This window comes from Phodopus roborovskii, unplaced genomic scaffold (genome assembly GCF_943737965.1).
Source record: "Phodopus roborovskii unplaced genomic scaffold, PHOROB, whole genome shotgun sequence".
Lineage (NCBI taxonomy): Eukaryota > Metazoa > Chordata > Mammalia > Rodentia > Cricetidae > Phodopus > Phodopus roborovskii.
This window is the reverse complement of record NW_026126578.1, coordinates 11,775,420-11,802,579: the sequence shown is the minus strand read 5'-3', so window position 1 is coordinate 11,802,579 and position 27,160 is coordinate 11,775,420. Positions and strand designations below refer to the sequence as shown.

The 27,160-nt window shown below is 37.5% G+C and overlaps 1 protein-coding gene across 8 annotated transcripts in view; it reads left to right on the top strand.

Annotated features, from left to right (window-relative positions):
* The window catches only part of Erc1 (ELKS/RAB6-interacting/CAST family member 1), a 273,287-nt gene that overhangs the window by 137,892 nt on the left and 108,235 nt on the right, over window positions 1-27,160 (top strand). For all 8 annotated transcript variants that reach the window (XM_051203830.1, XM_051203828.1, XM_051203831.1 and 5 more), the window contains one exon: window positions 15,491-15,651. In XM_051203830.1, coding sequence (XP_051059787.1) covers window positions 15,491-15,651 — 161 coding nt within the window. The remainder of the gene's footprint in view (window positions 1-15,490; window positions 15,652-27,160) is intronic.

Sequence of the window (27,160 nt, the reverse complement as noted above, 5' to 3'; positions counted from 1 at the left end):
TCCCTGTGGGAAAAGGAAGGAGTCGTTTCATTTTAAACAAAAGCTCTTCAAATGTTGTCTTACTATTGCCTCTGTATATGTGTGTCTTGAGGGGGGAGATCTGCATGCAAGCCTGTGTGTATACATGTACATACTCTTTTCTTCATTGTAAGATATCAACTTCCGTTATATTTATTTATTTATTTATTTTTCATTGAGCAACATCTGATAAGGTAAAATGACTCATTTGAAACTAACTTGCATTTTGTTTAAAATCATATTTATAAAGTTATGTTGTAAACATTTTTGAAGTAATTATTGCCATCTTTCTATTAACCAACAAAAAAATCTCAGAATTTCAATAAAGTTATTAATAAAAAGTAAACTACTACCAATCATCTAAAGGTCTAACAAGTAAAGGGCAGCAGCATGATTTTTAAAACATTACAGTATTAGTAGTGCTAAAAGATTTAACTTCCTGGTAGAAATATTGAGGAAATTGTCAAATAAAAACAAAGTGTTATGAAAAGTACAGAAACTGGATATGTGTTAGGCGGTAAGAGTGGGATTATGTAGAATTCAAATAGCTTTAAGCCAATGGCATAATCTTTTAGTGTGGTAGACTTTACTCACATATTACAGGAGGATAAGTCTGTGAATTGTTAGATTCCTGCATGTGGTCTTCTGTTTCTGACTGTTCTTAAAGTTTCTTTTCAAATAAAATAATAAAACTTAGATCAGTCAAGTTTTAGTCATCATAACTCCCTCTGTAGCTTTGCCAGTTGGGGTCAGTAGATAGCTACTATAGCAGTTCTAAAGCTCCAAGAAAAATCTGACTGTTACCTAATCGTGATTTTTTTAAGTGTGAATTTAGAATGGTTTCTTGTTATCATACTTTCTTTTAAAAGTGTTTTTAAAAATAATAGCTTATACAGTTCTTGACAGTCAGGAATTATTTACACCTCTAAATTTAGGCTTGAGTTTTAATTTTTCATTGATATTTTCTAAAGTTGTAATCAAATGAAAAAATTAACTTGTATTAGGCCTCAAGTAAAAGATTGGCATATCCTAGATTTGTTCCTTAGAGATGAGTCCCAGAACCTGTTGTTCCTCATGGTCGATGGGCTATACTTTTGCCTATGCTGTGTGAGATCTACTATACTAGAGAACATTTGGGGCACCTCCAGCATTGGACATATGCTCTGTTTATAATGAGTGCTTGAGAGTTTTGGACTTCACTCTCACCTCTTACAGAGAAGTTTAATAAACCCAGTTTTACAGATAATGGGTGTAATTATCTAAGACACAGTGATAGCTAGGTCCTGAGAAGCAGGCAGCTTCTCAGTAGTTTCTGTATGTAGTTGATGTTTCTTTACTTAATCCTACTGAATGTTTTCATTGGATGGCATTTTCTGAGAGAAATGCGCACATTATAATTTGTCCTACCCAGTAGGTAGTTCTTATATGTGTTAAATCCTAAATTATAGTTTGGTAATTATTTCTTTCTCTCTAATAAACTGTTAAAAACTCATCAGAGGTTAGTGTAAAGTGTATTGGATCAAAAATCAAGTGGTGTGAATTTCTTCTATTTACCAGTTGTGATTTAGTTAAGTTCCTCCAAGCCCCTCTTGTAGAAGGAAGAAATCATTCCCTTCTCAAGTGTCCACTCATGTCTCACATTAAGATAAGCTATAGAGGACATATTCAAATGTTGAGATTTATTATGGCCTTTATGCATTGTGTGTGGGGTGTTGCATCTGTGTGCAAGTCTGTGTGTGGATGTATGTATATACTCACTTGGTACTTTGGAGTTCTCTTTCTTGGGTTGTCAGACATTAAACTCCATTTTTTTTTTCTTCTGGCAAAGTAAACTTATGATAAAGTGAAATGACTAATTTTTTTTCCTCACAATTTTTTTTTGCTTGAGTTCAATCCCAGATTCCACATGGTTGAAGAGAGAACCAACTCCCACAGGTAGCCCTCTGACTTCCATGTATGTATGTTTGCATGCATGCATGTATGCATGCATGCCAGCCATGGAATGTCCTCACCAGAGGGAGTGTATTTTTAATTAAAAAGGTAATAGTTGCTATGGCATTGTTAGTGCCATTTAAGAAAGAAACTGTGGCCTGCTATTTGCATTATTTATAACCATTCTTCTAGAAGTACGGAAATTATAACCTTTTTATTTAGCTTGAGCATTGTGAACCTGTTTGCTGCTGAAGAAACCAGGTATAGGAGTTACTTAATCATACACCCACATAAGCAAAGAAAAGCCAGTCTGCTGAGACAGTAGTTTGCAGTGTATTCATTCAGGTTCCTTTCATGTTTGTTGGGATGTTATGTTTTCAAGTTACTTAAATTGAATTGTCAGCAATTAAACATTTTCCTTCTCATGGCTTCTTTCCAACCTGGGCAATGCCCAGGTTTCACTGATAGCTGCCTTTTCAGGCTTTACTTAGTGCTGATCTACCTAAGCCCTCTGACTTAATTAAAAAAGAACAAAGAAAAGAAAAATTGGGGTTACTTGAAAAGAAACATTTAGTTCTCAGTGACATGTTTTCTATTTCTTTTTAAGTTTGTCTTCAGTTGCAGAAGTTATATTGCTAGGAATATGAAAGCAACACAGTGAAGATGTGGCCAACCAGTGACAGGTCTGCCATCTGCCAACCAGTCTCAGCTGTGGTGCAGATGCGTACAATTCACTGGTACTCTAGAGAAGGCATAAGTATTTTATAAATTTTTCAGCCACTCAGCATATTCATTATTTTAAGTATCATTTACTGAGTTTTACTTTTGTCACAACTTATGACAATATTTAATAGGGAAATATAGCAGGATATAAAAAGTCAAGAAATCTACCAAGATTATGGGAAGGTGGTTTTTTTTTAGGGCTGTTGTCCATGATTCTGTCCTTTACAGATGGATCTGATGGCCTGAAGTCTAACATAAGCTGAATCAATATCTGTATCTGATACTCAATTGGAATTTCTTGAATAGAAGTTTCAGTGACCAGAATAGAAAACATAGAAATGTTCTTAAGTTACATGTGTCATTAGATGGAGAATATAGATGTGAAAAATTAATCTCTTTGATGGGCTCTGATTTATTTTGAGGTCCTAATCCATTGTCTAGTGACTTTCTTAGATAAACTTGCAAAGGTAAATTCTCTGCCATCCCCTGTTGGCTGTGCTTTCTTGACTTAACCTCCAGTACCTTCATCTCTCCTGTCTTTGTCCTCTATGTCAATAGATTTCGCAAGTATATCAGCGTGACTTTTTCATTTTCTTTTTTTTTTTTTTTTTATATTCACCTATTTTACATCTTTGCTGTAGCCTCCTTCCATCCTCCCCCTCTGAGTCCCTCTCCCTCATTCCCCTCTCACCTACCGCCCCCCATCTCCACTTCTGCCTCCATCTAGGAAAGTGCAGGTCTCCTGTGAGTATCAATAAAACATGGCATATCATGTTGCAGTAAGACTAGGCATGGCCCCATGTATTAAAGCTGGGCAAGGTGACCCAGTATGACAGTAAAAGAGTTGGAGAAAGCCCTTGTTCCTGCTGTTAGGAGTCCCTCAAGAGGACCAAGCTACACAACTGCAACATATACAGAGTGCCTGGATCCGTCTCGTGCAGCCTCCCTTGTTGTCTGGTTGTCTGTTCAGACCCTGCAAGCCCCTGTGAGCCCCAGTGAGTTGATTTTGTGAGTCTTCCCATAGTGTCCTTGACTCCTCTGGCTTTCTCCTCCTCCTCTGCAGAGTTCTAAACTCCACTCAATGTTTGTCTGTGGATCTCTGCATCTGCTTCCATCAGTTGCTGGAGGACTCTTCTCTGATGACAGTGGAGCCAGGCACTCTGGAGAGGGGTCTATTTATTTTCATTTTCAGCAGATGCTTATTGATCTTCTACCCTGTGGTAGCCCAACACACATTTTAACTTCCTAACTTACTTTCTTGAGCCTTAAAAAAAGAAACAAGCAAAAACAAAACAAAACAAAAAACTAACTGTATCTGTCTGACTATAACCTACTTCTCGGATGTGAAGTATCAAGGGTTCAGGCAGGGGGCTTACAGCAGGCGGGTTGGGGTTGACTAAAAAGTTCTGAGGGTCAATGAATCAGTTCATATATGTATCATTCTTTTCATACCTCTTTATTCTTCAAAAACTGTTCTTCCCAAAAGTTCTCTCTCAAATAAGCTCTCCTTAAGATTTCTTCTCAAAAGTTCTTTCTCTACAAGCTCTCTTGGAGTCCTCTTTAGATGTTCTTCTTAAAAATTCTCCTAAAGTTCTTTCTAAAAATTTCCAAAAAGTTCCTTCTAAAAATTCTCTAAAGGTTCCTTTTCTTCCCGCAGAGCTTCCAGTTATACCCACAGACACATTTAACAACTCTTTGACAATAGGGCATGCATACTCTCAGAGCCAGGAAGGCAGACAGACTCTTGACAAAAGCAGGGCACCTCATGTCTCAGAGTGGAGATGTGACTTGCAAAACGTGCTGTTAACTGATTAAAGTGGACTTCTCAGCCCTATATCATAGGGAAAAACTAAGGCTATGTAATGTGAGATGGGAGGCTGCTGCTTCCAGCCTCAGTAAACTCTTACCATTGACACCCTATTTGTGAGAAGGAACTCCTAACTCTGGGGCCTATTTGAGAATACAAGCACCTAGTATATATCTATATACAACCAAATTCGTAGTAACAAATACTCTGGAATTGATAACCTAGAATATTAAGTGCTACTTCTGTAATAAATGATAAAGGCTCTCAACAGTGAAGTGTTGGTTCTTCACCTTGACTGGTAGTTGTAGGTTCTGATGTGTTTTATTCCTGTTGATCATCAAGCACTTATAGTGTCTTGTCCTTAAGAGAAGCCTTGCTTCTTCAAGGCTCATGGCATTCAGCTGTAGCTTAAAAGTTTTCATTGAGAACTTGGTGTTAATATCTATGTCATAACAGTTTGCAGCTTTGATTTCTCAGTTTCTTGGCCACTGTCTTTTGCTTCCAGTGTATTTCTTCCTTCCAGCCCAGCCGTGCTAGCACTTGTTTCAATCTAGTCTGCCTCCACAGTCACCCACCAGTGCGTCTTGCTCTCTCGTCACATTGTGCTCCTGCCTTGTGTCCCTGATGTTCCACGTTCTCACTTCCTTATAATTGTAGTTTACTGTCCACGTTTGCTTCATCTCAATTCATTAGTCTTACCTTTACTTCTGTCTCTATTCTGCTTCAGTTTCTTACCCATCATTCAAATAATTGTTTCTAAATCCTTGTTCCTCTAATTGGATCCCTTTGGTATCCTCCTATTAACATTTCAGATAAAGGTGAAATCTAATACAGGCCAAAACCCTTCTTTGTCTCTTCTTCCCTCTCTTGTCACACTTGCATCCTTATTTCTTCATTCTGGAGCATCTGATATTTTGATGATTTTATTTTATCTGAGTGTGCTTCTTGTGGCACTGCTGCAGTGCACAGGGACAGCTATTGGAGAAACTTTTACCTAGGGCTTGGAATAATACCAGGGCCTTATGCTGTGTATTCTCATGGCATCTTGTACTTTTTTTTGTAGCACGTATTCTTGGTTTACAATTAAATTTTATAGTTGGTGACTATCGTACACAGTATAGAGATAGTCTCTGAATCATAGCATTGCATCCAGTACTTGGTAGGAGTTTAATATTTTGGTGGTCAGGAGAATAGAAGAAAGATGCCTCCTTGGGCATGGAAACATGCCACAAATAAGCCAGCAGATGTAACTGTAGAAGACGCTGAAGACTGCTTCTCATGAGTGCTGATGCATTTTAATAGAGCAAGCTAATGGGATAAGATGGAGTCAGCTGGGAATCCAGCTTTGCTTCCTCTGGCAAAGAACTTTAGCCTCTAAACATTTTTTCCCATAGCAGTTATAATAATGACAATAACAATATCTGCTTCATAAGATTACTGTGAAGTTCTAATAAGACAATATCTATGAAAGATTTGGAAGAAGGTCTTTTAGAGTGGTAAGGTAATATAATATTGTCCTGGTAGTCAGAGAAGTACCATGCATTAGCAAGAGGGAATACTGGAAAAATAAGTTGTAGTCTAAATAGTAGCATAAGGCTCTGTTAATATCTGTAAATTAAAATTCTCATTAATGGCAATTATAGGAAACCTAAAGTGGTTTGTTAGGAGAGGCTGATAAAGTGTGTATGTACATGCCTGTGTGTATGTCTTTTCTAAGTATATCAGAAATGTTTCTCAGCCTTGAGCTACATATTTTTTCTCTCCCCCAATTATAAAAGGTTGAATTTTTTTAAGACAAGGTCTCAATATACATTTATTTATTGTCCAGGATAACCTGGAACTTTCTGTGTAGAGTAAGCTGTCCTCAAACTCACGGAGATCCTTCTGTCTCTATCTCTAGGTGTTAGACCTGTCTGGTTGCAGGTTGCGTCTTAATCTAGAATTTTGTTGAAGTCAGGAAAACTAATAGACTTCTCATGGGGCTGTTTTTCACTGTAACTACTTAACCGTTTAGATAATCTTGAGAGTTGTCTTTCACTTTGGTTTTGTTTTTTACCACTCCTTTTTTCTTCTAGCCATTTACTTCTTTTTAAAGACTTATTTTTTCAAGGAGGTCCTACCAAGATTCTGCATAAACAGCATGGAAACTGCAAAGCATCATTTGCTGTTCTTTGTGGAGCAGAGGATGATGGGAAAGAAGATGCAGACTTTGCTGGCATTGAAAGGTCTTCATTGCTCTGCTTTCTTTAGAAAAATAGTCTGTGGTTGAGTCACAGTTTCCTCCCTCTTTGTTTTGTATAAAAGTTTATTAGCTTGTGATTTAAGCAAAACATCTGGACCTGTTGGCATCACACACTGTCAGACCTGAGCTTTCTCCCTAATTTTACTGTAGACAGTTAGGTTATATGCTTGAATTTCAGTTCTGGCAGAGCATTCTGAATGTTTATCTTAAAACTTCTGCTTTTAAAAAATTGTGCTGGGACCTGAAGCACATTCAAAATGATGGCAGATTTCTTAATTGTTTAGCATAAGATTTATTTCTCCTGTTCCTCAGCTGTCATACTTTTGTTTCTCAATGACAATGACTCAGTAGTGACCAATAACCATTGTGTGAAGGGTCTTAGATTCCAGGTTTGCACACTGATTATGTTCTCTTAGGTTGCAGAGGGAAAGAGAAAACAGGATAATTCAAATTGACTTTTAAATTGCTTTCCTGACTTGTAGCCAGAGAGCAAATGAATTGAGTAGCTGGAAATCCTGGTTTATGGGTACTATTCTTGCTTTATGCATAAAAATGCATTACAACTTATTTGGAGATGTTTGAGTGATGGCCCAGTATTTAAGAGCATTTGCTGCTTTTGTAGAGAACCCAGGTTTGGTTATCAGCACCCTCATGGTGGCCCTCAACCATGTATAATTCTGGGATATCCAACACCCATTTCTCACCCCTTTTGGCACCAGGCACACACATGGTACACATAAAAACATGCAGGCAAAACAGTCATACACGTTGAATAAATAAATCTTAAGAAAGAAAGAAATTAAACTTATTTGGATATATGTATGATCAGAGGCAGAAATACCTAATAAGCCTAGCACTGAGATGAGTGGGAAATTAGACATTCTTTAAGAAAATTGTACTTTACTAATGCAAGAAACTTAAGAAGTGAAAGTTTTGAACTCAAGTAGAACATGATAGACTAGATGCTAGGAAAACAACACCCACAAGAACGGTTGAAGAGAGTTGATGAAATACATTTCCGTAAGTCAGCAAGAGACCTCTAAGTACAGATAGGCAGGGGAATCAGAGGTATACTTGTTAAACTGTTAGGCGGGGATCTTGGGCTTTAATTTGGCAGTAAGAAAGAATCCAGAGCAACCCCAGGAGGAGGAGCAAATAGACAGCAAACCTTCTAACCCTGCTTTTTCACAAAAAACAGCCCACAAGGTCAAGAAGGAAGGATGGGATTTAAAATGTTTGCACTTTCGTAACTACTAGTCCTGCAGAGTTAAAACAATAGGTATCTTTATGGTTATTTGAACATTTAGAGTTAATTGGCAATGCTAAGCAAAATAGTACTTGGCAAAGCTCATTCCAATAGAAGAAAGAAAACCTGAAAAAAAAAAAAATGAAAATTAAAACTTTCCCACAAATTTCAAATCCAGAGACTTATATTGGTGTTTTAGAAAACTTAATGGGAAAATGGCTCATTCGAGGACATAACTGAGATCAGCAGTTACATTGAAGTTTGTTCATTTGGCAGTTCCAGAATTAGTCTCAGCCTGTGTCACATCAGCTAACAAGCCATTGCTCAAGGCAACTCACATAGCCTAGCCTAAGTCAAGGTCTTCTGTATGCCAGGGGGCCATGGTAAGAGTATGGGTATACTATATGCATTCCTATAAGAGGGCCAGATAATCAGGACAACTAATTCAAAATAGCAGTGATGCCAAGTAGGAAATATCATGTGACTTTATGTAATGAAAAGATCTCTTAAATAGATTTCAGTCACAAATCTCAGAATAAATGCTTAATAAATTGTGTTTATATATTTTATCAAAAGATGCCAAAAGTGACAGATAAGCTCTGAACTGGGAGAAGAGATATGTATGTGTATAGCTCCGTGAAATTAAGAAAATAACAGAAACATGCAGTTTGGGATAAATTAGACTTGGAATTCCAAAAAAGAATCTACATTGGTAGTCCTTAAATAACTAAAATATCTTTATCCTCACAGATCAGTATTAATATAATTGTACGTTGGCCCTGGAGATGCTCAGGTGTTAAAGTCTGATGACCTGAGTTTGCTACCTGGGACTCATGGTGTAAGGAGAGGACTGACTTATTCACGTTGTCCTCCAAAGTCCACACATGCACTGTGGTATAAGCTTCCCTCAAAAATAAATTATTTTTTAAGAAGACAGTGGAGGAAGTTCCTAAAAGATAATTGACAAACTGTATTGCAACAGTGAGCCATAAAGTATCTCCTTATGATGTGATAGGAATTGTATGATGTTCTTGTGATGGCATGCTGTCAAAAAATAACAAAAAGTCAAACCCCAATCTATGGAAATCTTAAGGTTTTAGTACTTACAGGAAACTTGAAGATGGGAGGAACATATTAAGTGGCAGTGTAAGGAAACTACCAAGTGAATCTAGAAAGTATCACAGTAATGCAGGACATGGATGTCATCTTGTTAAGACAGTCATGGCATGGGAAATTACAACTGTAGAGGACTAGGTCTTTTGTCCAAGTACTAGTCTAAAGAATTTTCTTTCCTTTGTGAATCATCTTAGGTGGTACTCATGATAAAACAAAACAAAACAAAACAAATAAATTTAAAAGAGAAACCAGTTAACCATAAAAGATTATTTCTGGACTGTTGTTTACTTCCCTTGACTGTTTGGTTTATAAATGGAGGTTTCTCTCCTGCCCACCAGTTCTCAAATAAATACTCAAAGGCTTAATATTAATAATTGTTTGGCCAATGGCTCAGTCATATTACCATCTAGCTCTCACAATTAAATTAATCCATTTCTGTTACTCTGTATTTTACCACGAGGCTCATGGCTTCTCTGGCGGCTGCCTGATGTCTCCCTGACTACTCCTCCTCCTTTTTCTCTGTATCTCTGTTTGATTTCCCTCCTGGCTATATTCTGCTCTGCCATAGGCCAAAATAGCTTTATTTGTAAACTAATAAAAGCAACATAAAGAAGGACATCCCACATCACTTGTTCCTCATTCTATCAGTGCACCCTGAAGTCAAGAACTATGTGTCACCCAAGGGTTTTTGTCTTTTTCATGATGATTTTGCCTATTCTGACTCCCCTTTATTTTTGTATGGATTTGAGGATCAGCTTACCAATTTCTGCAAACAAAACAAAATAAAACAAAAACAAACCCACAATGTTTCTGTAGGTCCTTTATAGAAGTTGTAAAGAAATTTACTTTTGCCATCTCACAATATTAGGTCATTCATTTCATACAGTTAAATGTCACTTCAGTTTTAAATTCTTTCAAGAATATTTTATAGCTTTCATTATATATACACTTTCCATTTCTTTTGTGAAATGTGTATCTGTACATTTCAATCTCTTTAATGCTGTTTTAATTAAATCATTTAACTTCATTACTCTGTATGGACATATACTTTGTTATGTGTTGATCTTGAGCCCAGTAGCATCACTATACTCATTGGTTGTCACTGTTTTTTTGTGTGAATTCCTTGGATTCTCCTCTTTATAACTATGTTTTCTTTAACTAGAGATATTTTTGTGGTCTTCTGTTCCATGTGGATAGTTATTTAAACATGTGTTTGTGTGTTTTGGAGGTGTGTGTGGCATGTGTGGCTGTCTCTCCTTCCACCTGTCTATGGAAGCCAACCACAGTCATCAGGCTTGTTCTCAAGTACCCTTACTTGCTGAGCCATCTTGCCTGTCTACATGTGGGTAACTTTGATTTTTTTAAATTAAGTTACTTTTTAAGAGTTTCATACATGAGCACTGTATCTACACCATTTCCCTTCCACTCTCCCTCCAGCTTGTCCCATAAATTTCTAACCTCTTATTCTTTATTACTGATTTATACATGCAGGCATACATATAAATTTATAAATAAGACCTGATGAGTCCGTTCAGTGTTGCTCCTATGTACATAATTTTAGGATTTACGACATGGGATCAGATACCATTCAGGGGACTCATCCCTGGAGGAGGCTGATTCTGTCCCTCTGCAGCCATTTATTGCTTGTACTTTGTCATCTCCATTACAGTGTGAAGTAAATGATGAAAGCAAGTGTTCCAATCTTAGAGGGAAAACATTCAGTTGTTCACCATCTTTCATCTGCCTTTGTCAATTAAAGAAGTTCTACTCTTAGATTTTTAAGTTGTTTTTTTATTATGAAATTGTTAGAAATTGTCATGCTTTGTAAACATATATTGAGCTGGTTATATATTTTGTTCTGTAATCCATTAACATGGTATATTATATTGTTTGATAGTTATATGTTAAGCCAAACTTGCGTTCTTTAGATAAAGTCCAATTTTGAGGAGTCTCAGTAATCTTAGTCTCCTCTATCCCTCTCCTCTCTGTTCCTAAGCTTCTCTTGGTTTTAGTTATTGGGTGTTATTTTTCAGCATTCCTTATTTTCCTTGTTTTCTAGCACCAAAGATCATTTGTACATTTCTTACCCCAAACCTGGAATCAGGTATTGTGTGCCGTCCTGCCTCCCCATCCCCATGCCCCTTGGAGCCTGTTCCTTAGTAGTAAACTACAATTGACATTCTGCTTGGGTGACATGGCTTCCAGCTCACGTGCTGTAATGCATAGCTGTTTCATTCTCCATTCTAGGATATAAACTCATGGTTTTTCTTTTTGGGGGAAAAAAAGCAATGGACGAAACAAAGCCAGAAGATTCCAGTTATTCAGATTTATAACTGATAAAAATAGGCAATGATATACTTTGAAATATGTGCATGTAGTTTAAAAAAATGTAGGTGGGCTGGCAAGATTATGTACCAGGTAAAAGATTACTGTCAAGCTAAGTTTAGTCCCTGAAGCCTATATGGTAGAAGGAGAGAACCAAGTCCCACAAGTTGACTTCTGGGGTGTGTGTGTGTGTGTGTGTGTGTGTGTGTGTGTGTGTGTGTGTGTGTGTAGATTAGGAGTTCAAGCTCAGCCTTAGTTACATATTGAGTTTACGTGTGTGTGTGTGTGTGTGTGTGTGTGTGTGTAGATTAGGAGTTCAAGCTCAGCCTTAGTTACATAGTGAGTTTACAGACCAGCATCAAACTGTCTCAGAAAAAGGGGACAGCCAGAAAAGAAATAATACAAATTAAGAATGCTAGTTTTTTGAGAATCAGGGGAAAGAGGTACAGTGAAATAACCACACTTACCCTATTAAATTATTGATAGGTCTGATAATCTTCTCCTCCATGTCAGGAGTACATTCTAAACTTGTCTCTAATGGATGCCTGAACTGCAAACCGTGTTGAATACATATAGTAAAGTTTAATTTATGAATTAGGCACACTGAAAGAATAACAGTAATATAATCATTAGAACAACATACTGTATTAGAAGTTATGTAGATACGGCCTCTTAGCATATCTTACTATGTTTTTCATTGAAAGAGAGCACTTTACACCTTTTCTTTGTCAACATCACTTGGCACTTCAGGGACATTATTAAGTAAAAATAAACATTACTTGAACACAGCACTCTAAGTGCAAGTCAGTGGGTTTGATCCTGATGCTGCTGCTGAGTGACCTGAAGGCAAATAGCAGACACAAATAATTGGCAAACAATTGTTCACAGCCAGCTGGAGAGAAGAGGGCATCTGAGATTGCATCACATTGTTTAGACTGGTGCGTAATTAAAACGTTATAAATTATTTATTTCTGGAATTTTATGTTTGGTATTTTCAGACTACAGCTAACTGAAACTACAATAAGCAGAGCCATAGATAAGGGATAGATGTCTGTTTTGCTGTTAGTCTGGAAAATACACATAGGATCCAGTCTTTGTATGAAACAAAACATTTCACATTTCTGAAATCTGAAGGTAATCATATACAGTGATGGTCTATTATTTCCCTACTTTATATACTTATTCTTTATATAATTTCCTGTCTAAAGTAGATGGGAATTTTTTAAAACCATGACCTTAATTTTTCTATGCTGTTAATGACATTAAGTAAATTAGATACATATACTCATAAAGTTAACTTGACCATTGTAGTGTGTTTTATAAATCTAAACATGAATAATCAAGAGTTTATAAGGATAGAATAACCTTTTGACTTTCATATAGACAGACACAAAACATTCCAAACATATAAGAAATAAGAACACAGCTGGGAGGTGGTGGTGAATGCCTTAATGCCCGCACTCGGGAAGCAGAGACAAGCAGATATCTGTGAGTACAAGGCCAGCCTGGTCTACAGAGTAAGTTCCAGAACAGGCACCAAAGCTACAAAGAGAAACCCTGTGTTGAACCCCTCCCTGCCTCCCAAAAAGAACACATGTATTGTTGGTTGGTGGTGGCACACACCATTAACCCCAGCAGTTGGGAGGCAGAGAGGCAGGCGGCTCTCCCAAGTATGTACCAGCATGGTTTCTAGAGTGAGTTCCTGGACAACTAAGGCTACACAGAACCTCTCTCTTGAAAAAACAAAACTGAACAAAAGCATACAAAAATCTATGTTTATTAAGGTCCACTCAATGTAAATAGTTCCTGTCAAAGAATCATAAAATAGGTCTTTGTGTTTTAGAAAGTAGAATATGCAGTTAAGAAAATTATGGCACTATAATCATACCATCAACATGAATGGATCTTAGAAAAAGCCAGTTAATTATATGCTATATGATTCTATTTGCAAAGTTAAGACAGGCAGAATAATAAAGAATGGAAAAACAGAATGGCATAATACTTCTTATCTGAAAAGGGACATAGAGGCAGTTTCTGGGGGTGCTTACAGTATTATGTTTGTCAGTCCATGTGCTTACAAGATTAATTGACTTGGAACAGATTTTTCAAGATCCACATTTATTGTATATTTTCCTGTACTTTGCACTTCTGTAAAAGACCAAAAATTGTAGGCAGAGAAGAATTTGACTGTTTATACATGCTTTTGCTTTTATGTTTGTAAACTTTCTAGGATATGTAAGAAACTGATATGCTTGGTGCAATACAGGATGCCAGGAAGACTTTTAAGATCTGTTTAGGCAAAGCATTAATTGCTGATGGAATGAATGTATCTTGTTTTCCCTGTGTTATCACCTGTACATTGTTACTGGCATGTTTTCCCGCCAGCCTGGTCCCACAGCTGCATCAGCCCTAAATAACACACAGAGACACAGTATAGATATAAAGCTGTTGGCCTGTTACTAGTATTTCTTATAGGCTAGCTCTGTCTTAAATATTAACCCATTTCTATTAATCTAAGTGTTTCTGAATTCTTTCTGAATCCTCCTTCTCTCTCAGTCCCACCTATCTTGCTTTCCTAGAGGCCAACAGGGCTTTATTCATTAACCAATAAGAGAAATATATTTGCAGAATGCCTCCCATCCATACATGGTGCATATTCATTCACCATCAATTTTGTGGTCAACATAAGAATCTCTGCATAATATATTTACTCAATTTTTGGAAAGTTTGCATTAACAAAATGGATAGAATGGAATTAACTCCTATCAGTGATTCCCAGAAAGTTGGGGGTAATATATATTCACATAAAATTTGCAGATGTGAGTATGTACTTAAGGAAGTCCAACCATTAGGGCAAGGATCATATTGGGCTCTTGGAGAGATAGAAAAGTAAGGCAGATATCCAAATGCAAATGTGCTTTTCTTTCTTTTGAGCAGCCAAGTGGTTAGGTACCAGGCACTCACTTGAAGGAACCTGTGAACAGCTCTGATATGTCTCTAAACAGCTCTCAATTGCATCACAAATACTGATTTGTGTAGGAGTGAGTGAGTGACAGAAGCCCTGCCTCTATCTACCCTCCTTTACTTCTGAGAAGATTAGTTACCATCATGATGAGAGATGGTATAATATAAATTTCAACGAGTGGTACTCTGTGCTCACCTGGTGATAGCATACTTTCCTCAGTGTAGTTTTTATTTAAGTAATTCAAATTTGAGTATCCAGAATGAGTGAAAATAGCTTATGAAGTACACACCTTCCTCTCTGTGTTTATTTTCTCTGTATTTTTGTTGCCTTGCAACATGTTTTAGCTTTCTATCTGTCTGTCTGTCTGTCTGTCTGTCTGTCTGTCTGTCTGTCTGTCCATCTGGCTTCTTCTTGTCTAAATATTTTTAAAGCATTGTGCTTCTTTTATGTGATCATATGTTTTGGGGTTTAGAGAGAGAGAGAACACTCTTAAATGCTGTAAACAATGGAACATTAATTCAGATGTGTAAAAACTGTCCTTTATTTCACGTGTTCCTTCAATAAGTAATTGTTATTATTTTGTGCTGTTTTTTTTTATTTGTGTGTGCGGGTAGTGTGTGTGTGTGTGTGTGTGTGTGTGTGATGGAGGGAGTGCATACATGCTAACTCAACTTTGTTGAGTTAGTTCTCTCATTTGACCTTTATGTGGGTTCAAGGGATTGAACTCCAGCCATCCTGGCATTGTTAGGGTTACACAAGTGCTTTACAGTTGAACCACCTTGCTGGGTCTATTCTCTTTCCCTGTCTCCTTCTGCCTCCCTCCTTAAATGTTTCTTATTACATTCATTCATCCATTCATTTATGTGGGGTGGATAGGTATTGTTATTGTTGTTGTTTGTGGGGACTGAACCAGCAGTTTTGGACAAGCTGTTTACCCCAGAGATAAATCTCCACCCTGTTTGTTCTTTATATATATATGGTACAAAGAGTTCAGAATTTTCAAAATGATCGTGTGTGTCTTCCATTTTATCAGCCCAGGAGTTGCCCATGGCCCAGCCACACTCTCTGAATTTGACCATGGTGTTTGTTCTATTTTCTTTTTTATGCATGTGGTAGGTGGAAGAGCTGTTGATGGCCATGGAGAAGGTGAAGCAGGAACTGGAGTCCATGAAAGCTAAGCTGTCCTCCACTCAGCAGTCCTTGGCAGAGAAAGAGACACATCTCACCAATCTCCGGGCAGAGAGAAGGAAGCACCTAGAGGAAGTTCTGGAGATGAAGTAAGCCTCACACTGTTGTTCTTTGGGCTCCACTGAGTTGAAATGCTTCTGGTCATTTGTTCTTGTATCTTTGTGCATTTCTCCATTACACTTAGCCTAATTGTAATACCAGCTGATTTCTCCTACTTTCTAGAAAAAGTTTTGTCAAGCATGGCACAAATTCTGCTCAAATTGCATTGTTTTTAGTTCTTTTGCACCTAATTTTAGAGTGTTATGACATCTATTTCTTGGAATTTCACCCTGCAATGCTTAAATTCTTCTGGAAGGTTCAGTTCAGCTGGGAAGAGGCTCCTGTTTCTAACATCTTACTACCATCTCCTATCATAGACATATTAAAAAATTCATATTCTAGGACTAGCAAAGTGGTCTACCCCATAAAGGTACTTTGTGAAGCCTGATGACCTCATTTCAGTCCCTAGACCCATATAAATGTGGAGGGAGAGCCAATTTCACAAAGCTGTTTCCTTACTTTTCACACAGGTGCTTTGATACACACACATACACATGCAATGTAATTTTTTAAATTACAGAAAACACTCTAAGCCTTTCCACATATATATATAAGAGTAGAACAGTATAATGAATTTCCATAGATTTACCACTGATTTGATAGTTAGTATTTTGCCACAGCAGACACCAGCTTTTATAAAATTGTCACTTTCAGCACAGCATAGCTGTATGCTGTTTTCCTTCTTGCCTCACATTGTATAGGTCCCTGAGATTGAAATCTGTATCTGCTAATACATGTGGAGTATTCTTTTCATACTCCGTGAAATTTTTTAGGAAACAAGTATGTCACTTGAAATTTTACAGTTTCAATTACAATTAACAGTTATCACTCACTTGTAGCGCTCTGCTGCTCTGCCAAACCCAAGTTTCTGGTGCTGTCTTCACGTTGCACATGATGTCACACCAAGTTGTCTGTATTTGTTCCGGCTTCTTATCTTTGTCATCTTACTCGCTGGTCCCTTCTCTCTGATATTGCTCAATTTTCTCTCATATGATCTTTCCTAGCCTATTATCCTCTCTACTTCAATACACAGTCTCTCTTAGCTAAAATAAGGGTGTTTTTTTTTTCCCCCCTTCCTTTCCTCCTCCACCCCCACCAACTAATCCTTTAAGCTGTTAATGTCTGTTTTGTCTGTTTTCTGTTGCTTTGAACTGTGGATACATTGTGAATACCTGGATAGATCTTGCCAGGATCCCTGGAGAAACTGGCCTTGTGAAAACAGCGATATGAAGTTTTTTTTTTTTTTTTTTTTTTTTTTTTTTTTGTACCTCTTAAACTCTGGTTGATCCATTTTCTTATCAGAACTTTCCTACTCAGTTCAGATGGTAACTTCCAGAAATACAGAAGTTTGTTTGCTACTGGAATTTCCTTTTATTATTAAAACTTTGAGACTGTATGAAACATATTTTTTAAATGCTTGAATGAAAGGTAATTGTGTGTGATTTGTTTTGTAGTAACACAGTACCAAAGTTTATTATAAATTTCCCTCACCACCCTATTCCAGGAAAATAAACACTATGATTAGCAAAACTTATCAATAAGATCTTAACTCTCACATAATAAACAGAGTAAAAAAATATAGAGATATGTGTCAACAGTATAGAAATTAAAAAAATTAAATAAAACACTAAACCCCTGCTTTTTAGGGATGACCCATTTCTTAAATCACTTTCTCAGTTGCCCATGTTGTATTACTATGACATTGTGATTTTCTTTTTAAAGATTTCTTTATGTTTTTATTTTATGAGTATTTGCCTACATGTGCATCCCATATGTATCTGGTGCCTATGAAGGCTGTAAGAGGGCATTTTGTAAACAGGGTTACAAATGGTTATGAGCCACCATGTGGGTGCTGAGAATCCAACCTGGATACTCCTGAAGAGCAGTCAGTGCTCTTAACCACTGAACTTTCCTTAACCCTCATTATGATGTTTTGATTTAGATATTTCACAAGCTTTGTGCCATGTATACTATACCATCTGAAAAGCTTTAACAGTGGCTCAGGATTTACATTACACTTAAATTCTCTGCTATCTTCTGTAAGTGTTTACCTAAATTGTTCTAGTGTTAATGAAAACTCTTGAGATAAAAACCTAATAAATCTAAGGAGGGGTGATGGGGTAATCCTACTTTCCATGTCTTTTCCATCACAAAGCCCTGGAAATCTTCCAGGAATCCTTTTTTCTCTTCTTGCCCCTCTCTGTTCGACTTCCTCAGTCTTCCAACAACTCTATGGCTAATCCTGATCAGCTAATTGTTGACTCTGTCCTTGGTATAAGGTGACTTTTTTGGTGTAGTGTGCGTGTGCGTGTGCGTGCGTGTGTGTGTGTGTGTGTGTGTGTGTGTGTGTGTGTGTGTTGTGGGGGGGCAGTACTAATAGTTCTCCTGAATCATTTTCCCCTTTTTGTCTAAATAAAAAGGAAGGGTTTAAAATCTAACATAGTAAAAGTATATACAGCAACAGTTATTAAGTAAGAAATGCATTCAATGTCCAGCCCATTAGTATTTGGCAAATTCAAAGAAAATACTCCATTATCTGTCCTATTTTGCTGAGTCCAAAGTTTTGTACCTGATTTACTTTCTATCAAAACTACTAAATTCCATATTCCATATGTTTCTGAAGTGTTTGAAGACCATCTAGCTATTTAAAATATGTCTCGTTTGACCTTGAAAACATACCTAACATGACTATAAAGTTTATTGTTATAGATGACTAGCTACCAACCTATTTTCCTTAATAGCTGTCAAGGACTAGAACTTTACATATTTAAATGAGCTGCATAGGTGTAATACCTTAAACAAAAAGAGAAACATATAGTGTAACAAAAATAACCTTAAATTTTTATTAATATGCAAAAATATCTTAAATGAGTAAAAACATATATACAGTATAACAAAAATAACCTTAAATTTGTATCAATATACAAAATCTATACCAGTGTAAAATATTGAGACTAGTGGTTGTATTTTTGGTTTGAAAGTAGATTCATTTCTATACCCCCCCCCTTTTTTTTTTTTTTTTTTTTGCAGAAGGAGATCTCTGGATCTAATGTACCTTAAGTTTTCTCCCTGACCTTGATCAGTAACAATTTGTAACCAACCCCCCTAAACATCAAGTAAACAACCAAAAACCTACCCAACGTCTTGTGCATGTGCCCATCGTGTTCTTAAATTTACTTTTCTGCTCTGGGGGCAACAACATCTTTAGGGGGACCCTGAAATTTTGAGATAAAGATCAAATCCTGGGTGTTGACCTGTCTCAGTGTGATGGGAAAGTACAAGGCTTATCTGAAGCTCTGGGTAGAGTAGTCTGTGAAGCTAGATAATCTTGGCTAAGCGCCTTTAAATTGTTCTCAGCAATTTGTAATTCAAAGCTGATCTTTGGGTCATGTTTGTCAGTTTAGTGGCATTACCACAATTCAGGTGAAAAAGGAATTGTTTTTGTGAGATCCCATCATCCTTTTGGAGACTTCAAAGGTCCCTCTTAGGAATGGTCATGGTTCTTTGTAGAAAACTTAAACTTTTTAAATGTCATATGCAGCAGATCTTGGAGAGATTAAAGGACCACAGTCTATTAAAAACATCCAGGATACACCAACTTAGTTCATAGTTACCTGTCTCATGCTCAAGTCTGAAATTAAGTACAGGAAGCTAGATGAAGCCTATTTCCAGAATTAGTTAGTACTGTATATGACCATTCATATAATGGCAGAAAGTTTAAAATGTGTGTGTGTGTGTGTGTGTGTGTGTGTATGTCTTATAAATTTTGAGATAATATTTGTACCTTAAGAAAAGTTTTAAAGTGTCAGAATAAAACCAAAGGATTATGAGATTAGTGGTAATAGTATAGCGAATGCATACCATATGGCACGGCTGCTTCTTTAAATCTCTTCAAATCTAAAACTTCTACAGGATTCCAGTCAACTTCTGCATAGCCTTGGGGATGCCTATCATCTAGTGGTCGTTCTTTTATGGTAACTGTATAAACTAACGTTGGTTTTCTAATAACCTTGGGCTGTTCCTTTTTAATTTCTTAATACAATAGTGTGGTAAATTCTGCTCTAAATTCCTAAGTCACATGTGTCTGAATATTTTTCTTATTTTCATTAGTACTTCTTTCTAAGGCTTGTATCTTTATCAGAAGTAAGTTTTCTTGGATCTTATCAGTAGTCTTAAGTTTTGTATCTTATCAGTCAAATTTTCATATTTGGCACAGTTATCAAACCACTTTAGTAATAAAATATGAATTACCAAACTGATAATAATTAAAATTGGTATTTTGTCAGTTCAAGCTGATTTATCCCATCATTTACTTTTTGCATCTGCAAGGCATCATAGTAGCACTAAACAGGGTCTTAACTCTCTTTAGCATGGGAAAGGTCCCCCTTTTTATTTAAAAAACAAAAACAAACAGCTAATTTCCCTTTAAGAATTCCCAGGTGTCGGCTTTAATCCCAGCAGAGGCCAGCCTGGTCTACAGAGCTAGTGCCAGGATAGGCTACAAAGCTATACAGAGACACTCTGTCAAGAAAAAACAAACCAAAAAAAAAAAAAAAAGAAGAAGAAGAAGAAGAGGAATTCCCAGGTGTCTCACCACAACAGCCTAGGTAGAGCGGGCGTGGGGGGTGGTAATTAGTTGCAGAGTTGCAGTGTTGTTCTTTGTACTCACATTTTTTTAAATACTCGATGTTTGGCTGTGCTTGCAGGGAGGGCAGGCTTCGAGTGCAGGGTCCCCTGAGCCATGCTCATTGCACATGTGGGCTGGGACCACTGTGGCTGCTCATGTGAAATGCAGGGAGAGGGGGTCAGCTGTAGGAGGAACCCACTCTGCTGGGACACAGCATGAGAGAGAACCAAGCTGCCTGCCTCTGGCAGGACACATTCTAGCCAAAGACACCCACATGTGGGGCACTGGGGATGAGAGGGCAGGGCAGGCTAGTGCACCGCACAGCCTGCCTGAAGGACAGAGTGGGCTGGCCTTGGGGGTTGTGGATTGGCGCATCTGTGGCTGCTTCATTGCCTAAGTGTGATCCAAGGCCATGTGTTGGACACCAGATACAGTGTTTACCTAAATTATTCTAGTGTTAATAAAATCTAGAAATTGAAATAAAAAAACCTGATAAATCCAAGAAACAGCAGAGGGACGGTCAGCTGACCGTATTCTCCATATTTTTCCCATCCCTAAGTCCTGTAAATCTACCCCCAGACCCTTCTTCTGTCTTCCTATCACTATTTGACTTCCTCTGGTTTCCAGCAACTATATGGCTAATCCCTGTCAGCCAATCACTGACTCTGTCCTTTAGCCACTTTGTGCATTAACTATTCTCATTTTTACCACAGTGATTCATAAGAAATGATCAGTGGATTGCTTAGATAGAATTGAGAACAGCTGCTTGTACGGTGAGCAGTTAATAGTAAACTTTTTTTCATTTTTTCCTGGTGGTCATAGGAAAAACAAAATCCTTTAAACCTATTAAATTAAATTATGAATAATTGAGCAAACAAAAAAGCTTTCTCAGTGTAACTAGAGAGCTTGAAGTGTCAAACAAATAGAGGGGATTGCCCTGAGAAAAGGACCTACGCATGCTTTTGTGTAGTTTTATATCTTTCTCAAGAAGATAGCCATGACCCATTTATACATAAAATTCTTCAGTAAAGCACTGGAATTGTCCAGTTTTATGGAACAATCCTGGCCTCATCAAACCAAGAAAAAATGACCTAATAGTTCTTTTCCATCTCTAGCACTTATGATTATAACTTTAGAGCATCTGTTACAGATAAGTGGCAGCCATGAATTTGGGGATGTAAAACTGTGCAGTTGGTGGCCTGCCAGTTCTTCATTAGGAACATTTGAGCTGGTTAAGCAAATCTAAGAAGGAACAGTTTTTATTTGCAAATCCCACAGTGGTCTTCTTTTTCCTTTTTACGTTGTGGTTTTGTTAACTATTATTTTTTTATTACCCTTTTATGTTAACCTCTTTTCCCCAAGAAAGAAAAAAGAATGAAAGGAGGAGGGACAAAATAATACAGTAACAAGGATAATGACTACAGTAATTTTAATTTTAAGTCAAATTTAAGTCATGGAGATTTTAACAAGCTGGTTCAGTCTCTGCTCTGAATTCAGTTAGCATTCCCTAATCTCTTAGTAGTCATAACAAAGCTCAGAAAGCATTTTCATTCTCTCTCTCTCTCTCTATATATATATATATATATACATATATATATATATATCATGTGGGCAGGTCTGCAGAGGCCAGAGCTTCAAAATTCTTGGGTATTGAGTTAGAGGTGATGTGAGCAGCCTCGTGTGTGTGCTGGGAACCACACTCAGATTCTCTGGAAGAGCAGCAAATACTTTTACCTGCTAAACCGGCTCTCAGGCCTATAGTTTTTTTGCTTTTTTTGTTCTGGGTTTTTTAACTCTTTCAAGGGCAACACCCTGTATTCTTTTAGAGAATGATATAATCTAATTGGAATTAAATAAGTCACTGCCCGTATTAGGTAAGAGCTTAATAAATAATTAGGATTTTATAGATACTATCAACATACAGGTGAAAAGTTCAAAACTTACAGGGTTACTACAGGTGTGCTTAGAACACTCCTGGGCTTTTCCTCCCCCTCCTTAGTGTTATTTATATAGGCAGCACTTAAAATGCACTGTGCATTTGTAGGTTCATTTTCCACAGAAAGTTAAATACCAAGTGCCTGCACCACCTTAAAGCAAATGAACAGGCAATATTAAACTGTGACTTTCAAATCATAGGGTAAAGTCTTGATTCTTTACTAAAAACATGAACTTGCTTAGCAAATAGCACAATCCAACCAAATGCTGCCTGTAAGAAACTCACTTTAGCTGTGAAGACATAAACAGAAAGGGAGGATGAAAGTAAGCAGAATTCAAGAACAAGCATGGGTAGACATATATATTGGTAAAGACCACTGCATATTGTTAGTCTGTTAGGATTTCTATTGATGTGGAGACACCATGACCATAGCAGTTCTTATAAAAAAAATATTTAATTGGGCTGGCTTGCTTACACTTACAGAGGTCCAGTTCATTATCATCATGTTGGGGAGCATGGTGGTGTTAAAGGCAGACATGATGCTGGCTACATTTTGATCAGAAGGCAACAAGAAGTGAACTGAGACACTGGGAGATATCCCAAACATAGGAAACCTCAAAGCCTGCCCTCCACAGTGGTGCACTTTCTCCAACAAGGCCATGCTCACTCTAACAAAGCCACACCTCCTAATAGTGCTACTCCCTACAAGATTATGGGGGCCAGTTACATTCAAGGTACCACATTGATCAAGGGGACATTTGTTTATAAGTTTATGCCCCCAGTTGTTGAAGTACCCTATTTTATAAGAAACAGACCTACTCATACGGTAGCTCCTAAAACCAGAGTACCTAAAGAAATGTAAGCCTGGATCAGTACTACAGGCATAATATTGTAATCATTATAACACAGCGGACACGCTATTGGCATAAAAGAAGATGTAAAGCAGTGACACATTAAGTAGATTCAAGTCAGAGTATCTTTAGGACCCAGGTATCACCAGAGGGTTAAAGGTACATACTGGAAGGAAACCGGCATGGTGGCCTTCCCCTTTAATCTCAGCATTTAGGAGGCAGAAGCAGAGGCATGACTCTGAGTGCAAGGCCAACCTAGTCTACATAGTGAGTTCAAGGCCAGCCAAGCCTACACAGTGAGATGCTGCCTCAAAGCACTCAGTTTTCTTTAAAGGTGTGGCACCATGCTCTAGTGGAAGGCAATGTATCCAAGAATACAAGGGCAGTAACAACTGCACTTCATTGTTTTTTGTTTGATTGTTTGTTTGTTTTTAAGCAAAAAGGATAGAACATTAGGTTGGTAGGGAAGGGGGTGTGAATATTGTGGGCAGAGTTTTCTGTCCCACCAGCCAGTTCCCAAATAACCAGACAGAGGCTTACTTTTTAATTATAAATGCTTGGCTGGTAGTTCCCACTTATTTCTAGCTAGCTCTTATAACTTAAATTAACCCATTTCTATTCATCTATGTACTGCCTCGGGCTTGTTTCCATACTTCCCATCCTGCTCACTCAGCACCTCATCTGACTTCGCTCTTCTTCAGCATTCTCTGTCCTGGAAATCCTCCCTAGCCATCAGCCAGTCAGTTTTTATTAACAGTGATCACAATACATCTTCACCGTGTACGGTAGTATTGCACAGCAGGACATGGCAGGGGTGAGTAGGTAGTGAGCATGACCAAAACACATTGTACTAAATTCTCAAAGAACTCATTTTAAGTCAAGGTAAAAGTATACACTGGATAAAGGACAGTTTCTTCATAACCGCTATTGGTGAAACTGGATATTTACATGTAGGAGGTTGAAATTGGACCCTTATCTGATTCTTTTTAAAACATTGTAAGTATATAAGACCTAAGAATTATTTGAAAATACTAAAGCAAAACACTTCAGGATATTCACATAAGCAAAGATTTCCTGCATAAGAGTCCAAAAGTACAGGAATCAAAAGCAAGAATTGACCTGGAATTACATCCAAAGATTCTGCACAGCAAAGTAGATAAAGAAATCACAGGCAAAATATCACAGAGGATTCAAATATGTCGAGATAATCCCATTTGTACAATTATGTTAATGATGGTAGATAAAATGTGGCAGGTATAAAAAATAAAGGGAAAAGGCAGCCATATGTCCATATGCTTACAGTAAACTGAGAAACTAGGAAGCAGTATAAAATATTCAGTAAGTTATTATGGTATATAATATAACAAATTTAATAGAACTTTTATTCAGTTTTTAGGTATGAAATTCTCAGGGTTTTTTTGTTGTTGTTGTTTTGCTTTTAGTATACCTTTTTTTAATTTTTATTTTAAAGAATATCTGATAAAATAGGAATATGGAGCCCATGGTGAATCAGTCAAACCATCAGACACCTGTTTATACTCCCAATTTATATTTTGCAACATGGTCTTACTCAAAAAGCACAGTGGGCTTCTCTGTGGAATCTGACAAGAATAGGAACTGCACACTACCACAGCAGCCACAGCAGGCCTCGAGTGGTTTTGAAAAGAAAGAATAAACTTGTGTTACTTTTATTTTATGCAGGAGTTTTTCTGACTAGAAATACTATTGCCTTTGAGAGCTGGGTGATTAGTAGTTATCAGTGACAGCAAACACACTTGACCTTTAAATGTAGCCTCAGCTTTACAGGTAGCAATGTATAGGTCTGCGGATAACCACCAAAACTTGCCTTGCTTCTCCAGATCTCTACGAGGGTGTGGTGTCCCTAGCTTAGTATTGTCCTGGTTGTGTCCCTTACCTTTATTACACATCTACCCTGTTCCTCTCCCCTTTATGTTCTTATGTTGATTGCCATTGTATCTCATATTTCAAATGTGTAAACCTTAAGGTTTTAGATTGCCTTTATTTAATGCTGACACCTGGAAATCAGATTTAAACTTGTAAGAGTTAATGAGAACAAGGTGGTTGGTCCTTTTAGAGAAATAGCATTGATTCAGATATGGGTATTTATTTTGGTAAAAGACAGATACTAGAAACTCTTTGCCCTCCTTCCCAGTTCTCTCCCCAGCCTCTCCTCTCCCCTTTTCCCCACTTCTTTCTGGGTTTCAGTATGTAGCCGTGGCTGGCCTGGAACTCACAGAAATCCAAATGTTAGCATTGAACGCATGCATCACCAAACCGAGCAAGAAACATTCATATTGTGGCATCCTCTACTACAGTATGAACTATACTCAAGTCTCATTTATCTTGGAGAGTGATCGGAGTACAGGTCCCATTGCTGAACTGAGTAGTTCTACCGGGACAGTTCTGTAGAAAACAAGTTGTTTAGAATACATTCTCTAACAAGTTACTCTGGAAATTAAGTTTCCTACTTTCTTTGAGTGACTAATTGTTTTTCAAGTATCTTTGGGAAACTTCAGAAGTTCTCTGTTGTAGTCAGTCCTCCAGAATTTTGTTCCTAGATACATTTCTGACTTTGTATATTTTGTCTCTAAGTTGTCCTATTTTTTCCTTTTCAGTTTTTTTGTTTGTTTAAATTGTTACATTTAGAAACATTTTTCATAAATTTCCCTCTCAAAGCCTTCCCACCTTCTCTATTCTTATGGCTCACTCCCAATATTATTGACTACTTTAAAAATTATTTTTATTTTTTGTGTGTTTTACATGTTATGCATGTCACACGCATGCAGTGCTCTGGGTGGCCAGAAGAGGGCATCATATCCTTCTGGAACTAGAGTAACCTATTATGTGGGTTCTGGGAACCAAACCTGGTCTACTGCAAAAGCAGCAGTTAATTGCTCTTAACTGAGTAACTGAGTCAGCTGAGCTGACTGTCTCTCCAGCCCACTGTTTTTGGTCTTGCTGTATGTTGCAAAATTCCGCTGAGGATTTGGGGTATAATAGTCATTGAGATACTGTTTCTCCTGCTTTTGAAGATCTCACAGACTTGCAGGCACACTGTTTTGTGAAGAATGATCATATTACACAGCAGATCACCAAGTTTGTAACTAACAGCCACAGTGAGTGAAGAATAGCTTTTAGTAAATCATCTTGGAGGAAATGATACTATTGTAATAGAATTTCCTATATGTGTTTGTTTCTGTTGGGTTTATGTATTTTAATAAAATTACTTGTTACCGTTGACATTCATAGATTTTTAAAAATATACTGGGGATATTTGATGTAGGAAAATTTACATAATTTAGCTTTCCTTATTGAAAGCCAGTCATAGTACTACTACCGTAAAGCATAAGGTTCCCTCTGTGCCCAAGTCATTTGGCATCTCAGGACAGCTTCCCATTCACCTGTTAGCCATTGTGATAGTTCATTGCTGTTGTGCTTACTGCTGTAAGTTCCAGCACATAGCAAAATGAACCTCTCTTGAGTGTTCTTTGCCAGAGCCATCTGGATCCTTTACACTTTTTATTATACTGAATAGTTCTTTGATGAAGTCCTTAGATTTTAATACTTATTTGCATTGATTTTACAGAGTAGTTTTAGGAAAAAATGTGGTCTTTTGTAACATCAAGTCTTTGACCGCATCTGTCTAGTAATTGCTCACTCTTTTGTGACTGTGTTCTGTAATTTCCTGTTGCTCACAGTGAAGGTACTGTGGAAGCCTTGGTGGCAGGAGCATGAGCAGCTGGTCACACTCCATCCATGGTCAGCAAGCAGGAAGGGTCGAATGCTGGTGTTTCACTCACTTTCTCCCCTTTACTCAGCCCAGGATCCCAGCCCCATGCAATCCCACATTTGGGATGGGCCTTCCCACCAGTGAATTTCACAGATCTGTCCATCACCTAGATGATTCTAGTTCCTGGACAGAATTAACCACCACAGGAACACTGTGTGTGTGTGTGTGTGTGTGTGTGTGTGTGTGTGTAACAGTCTCACCATGTATCTCAGACTGGTCTCAAACCTCCTTCTGCTTCAGCTTCTCTGGTACATTTATGAATAACCACATTTGG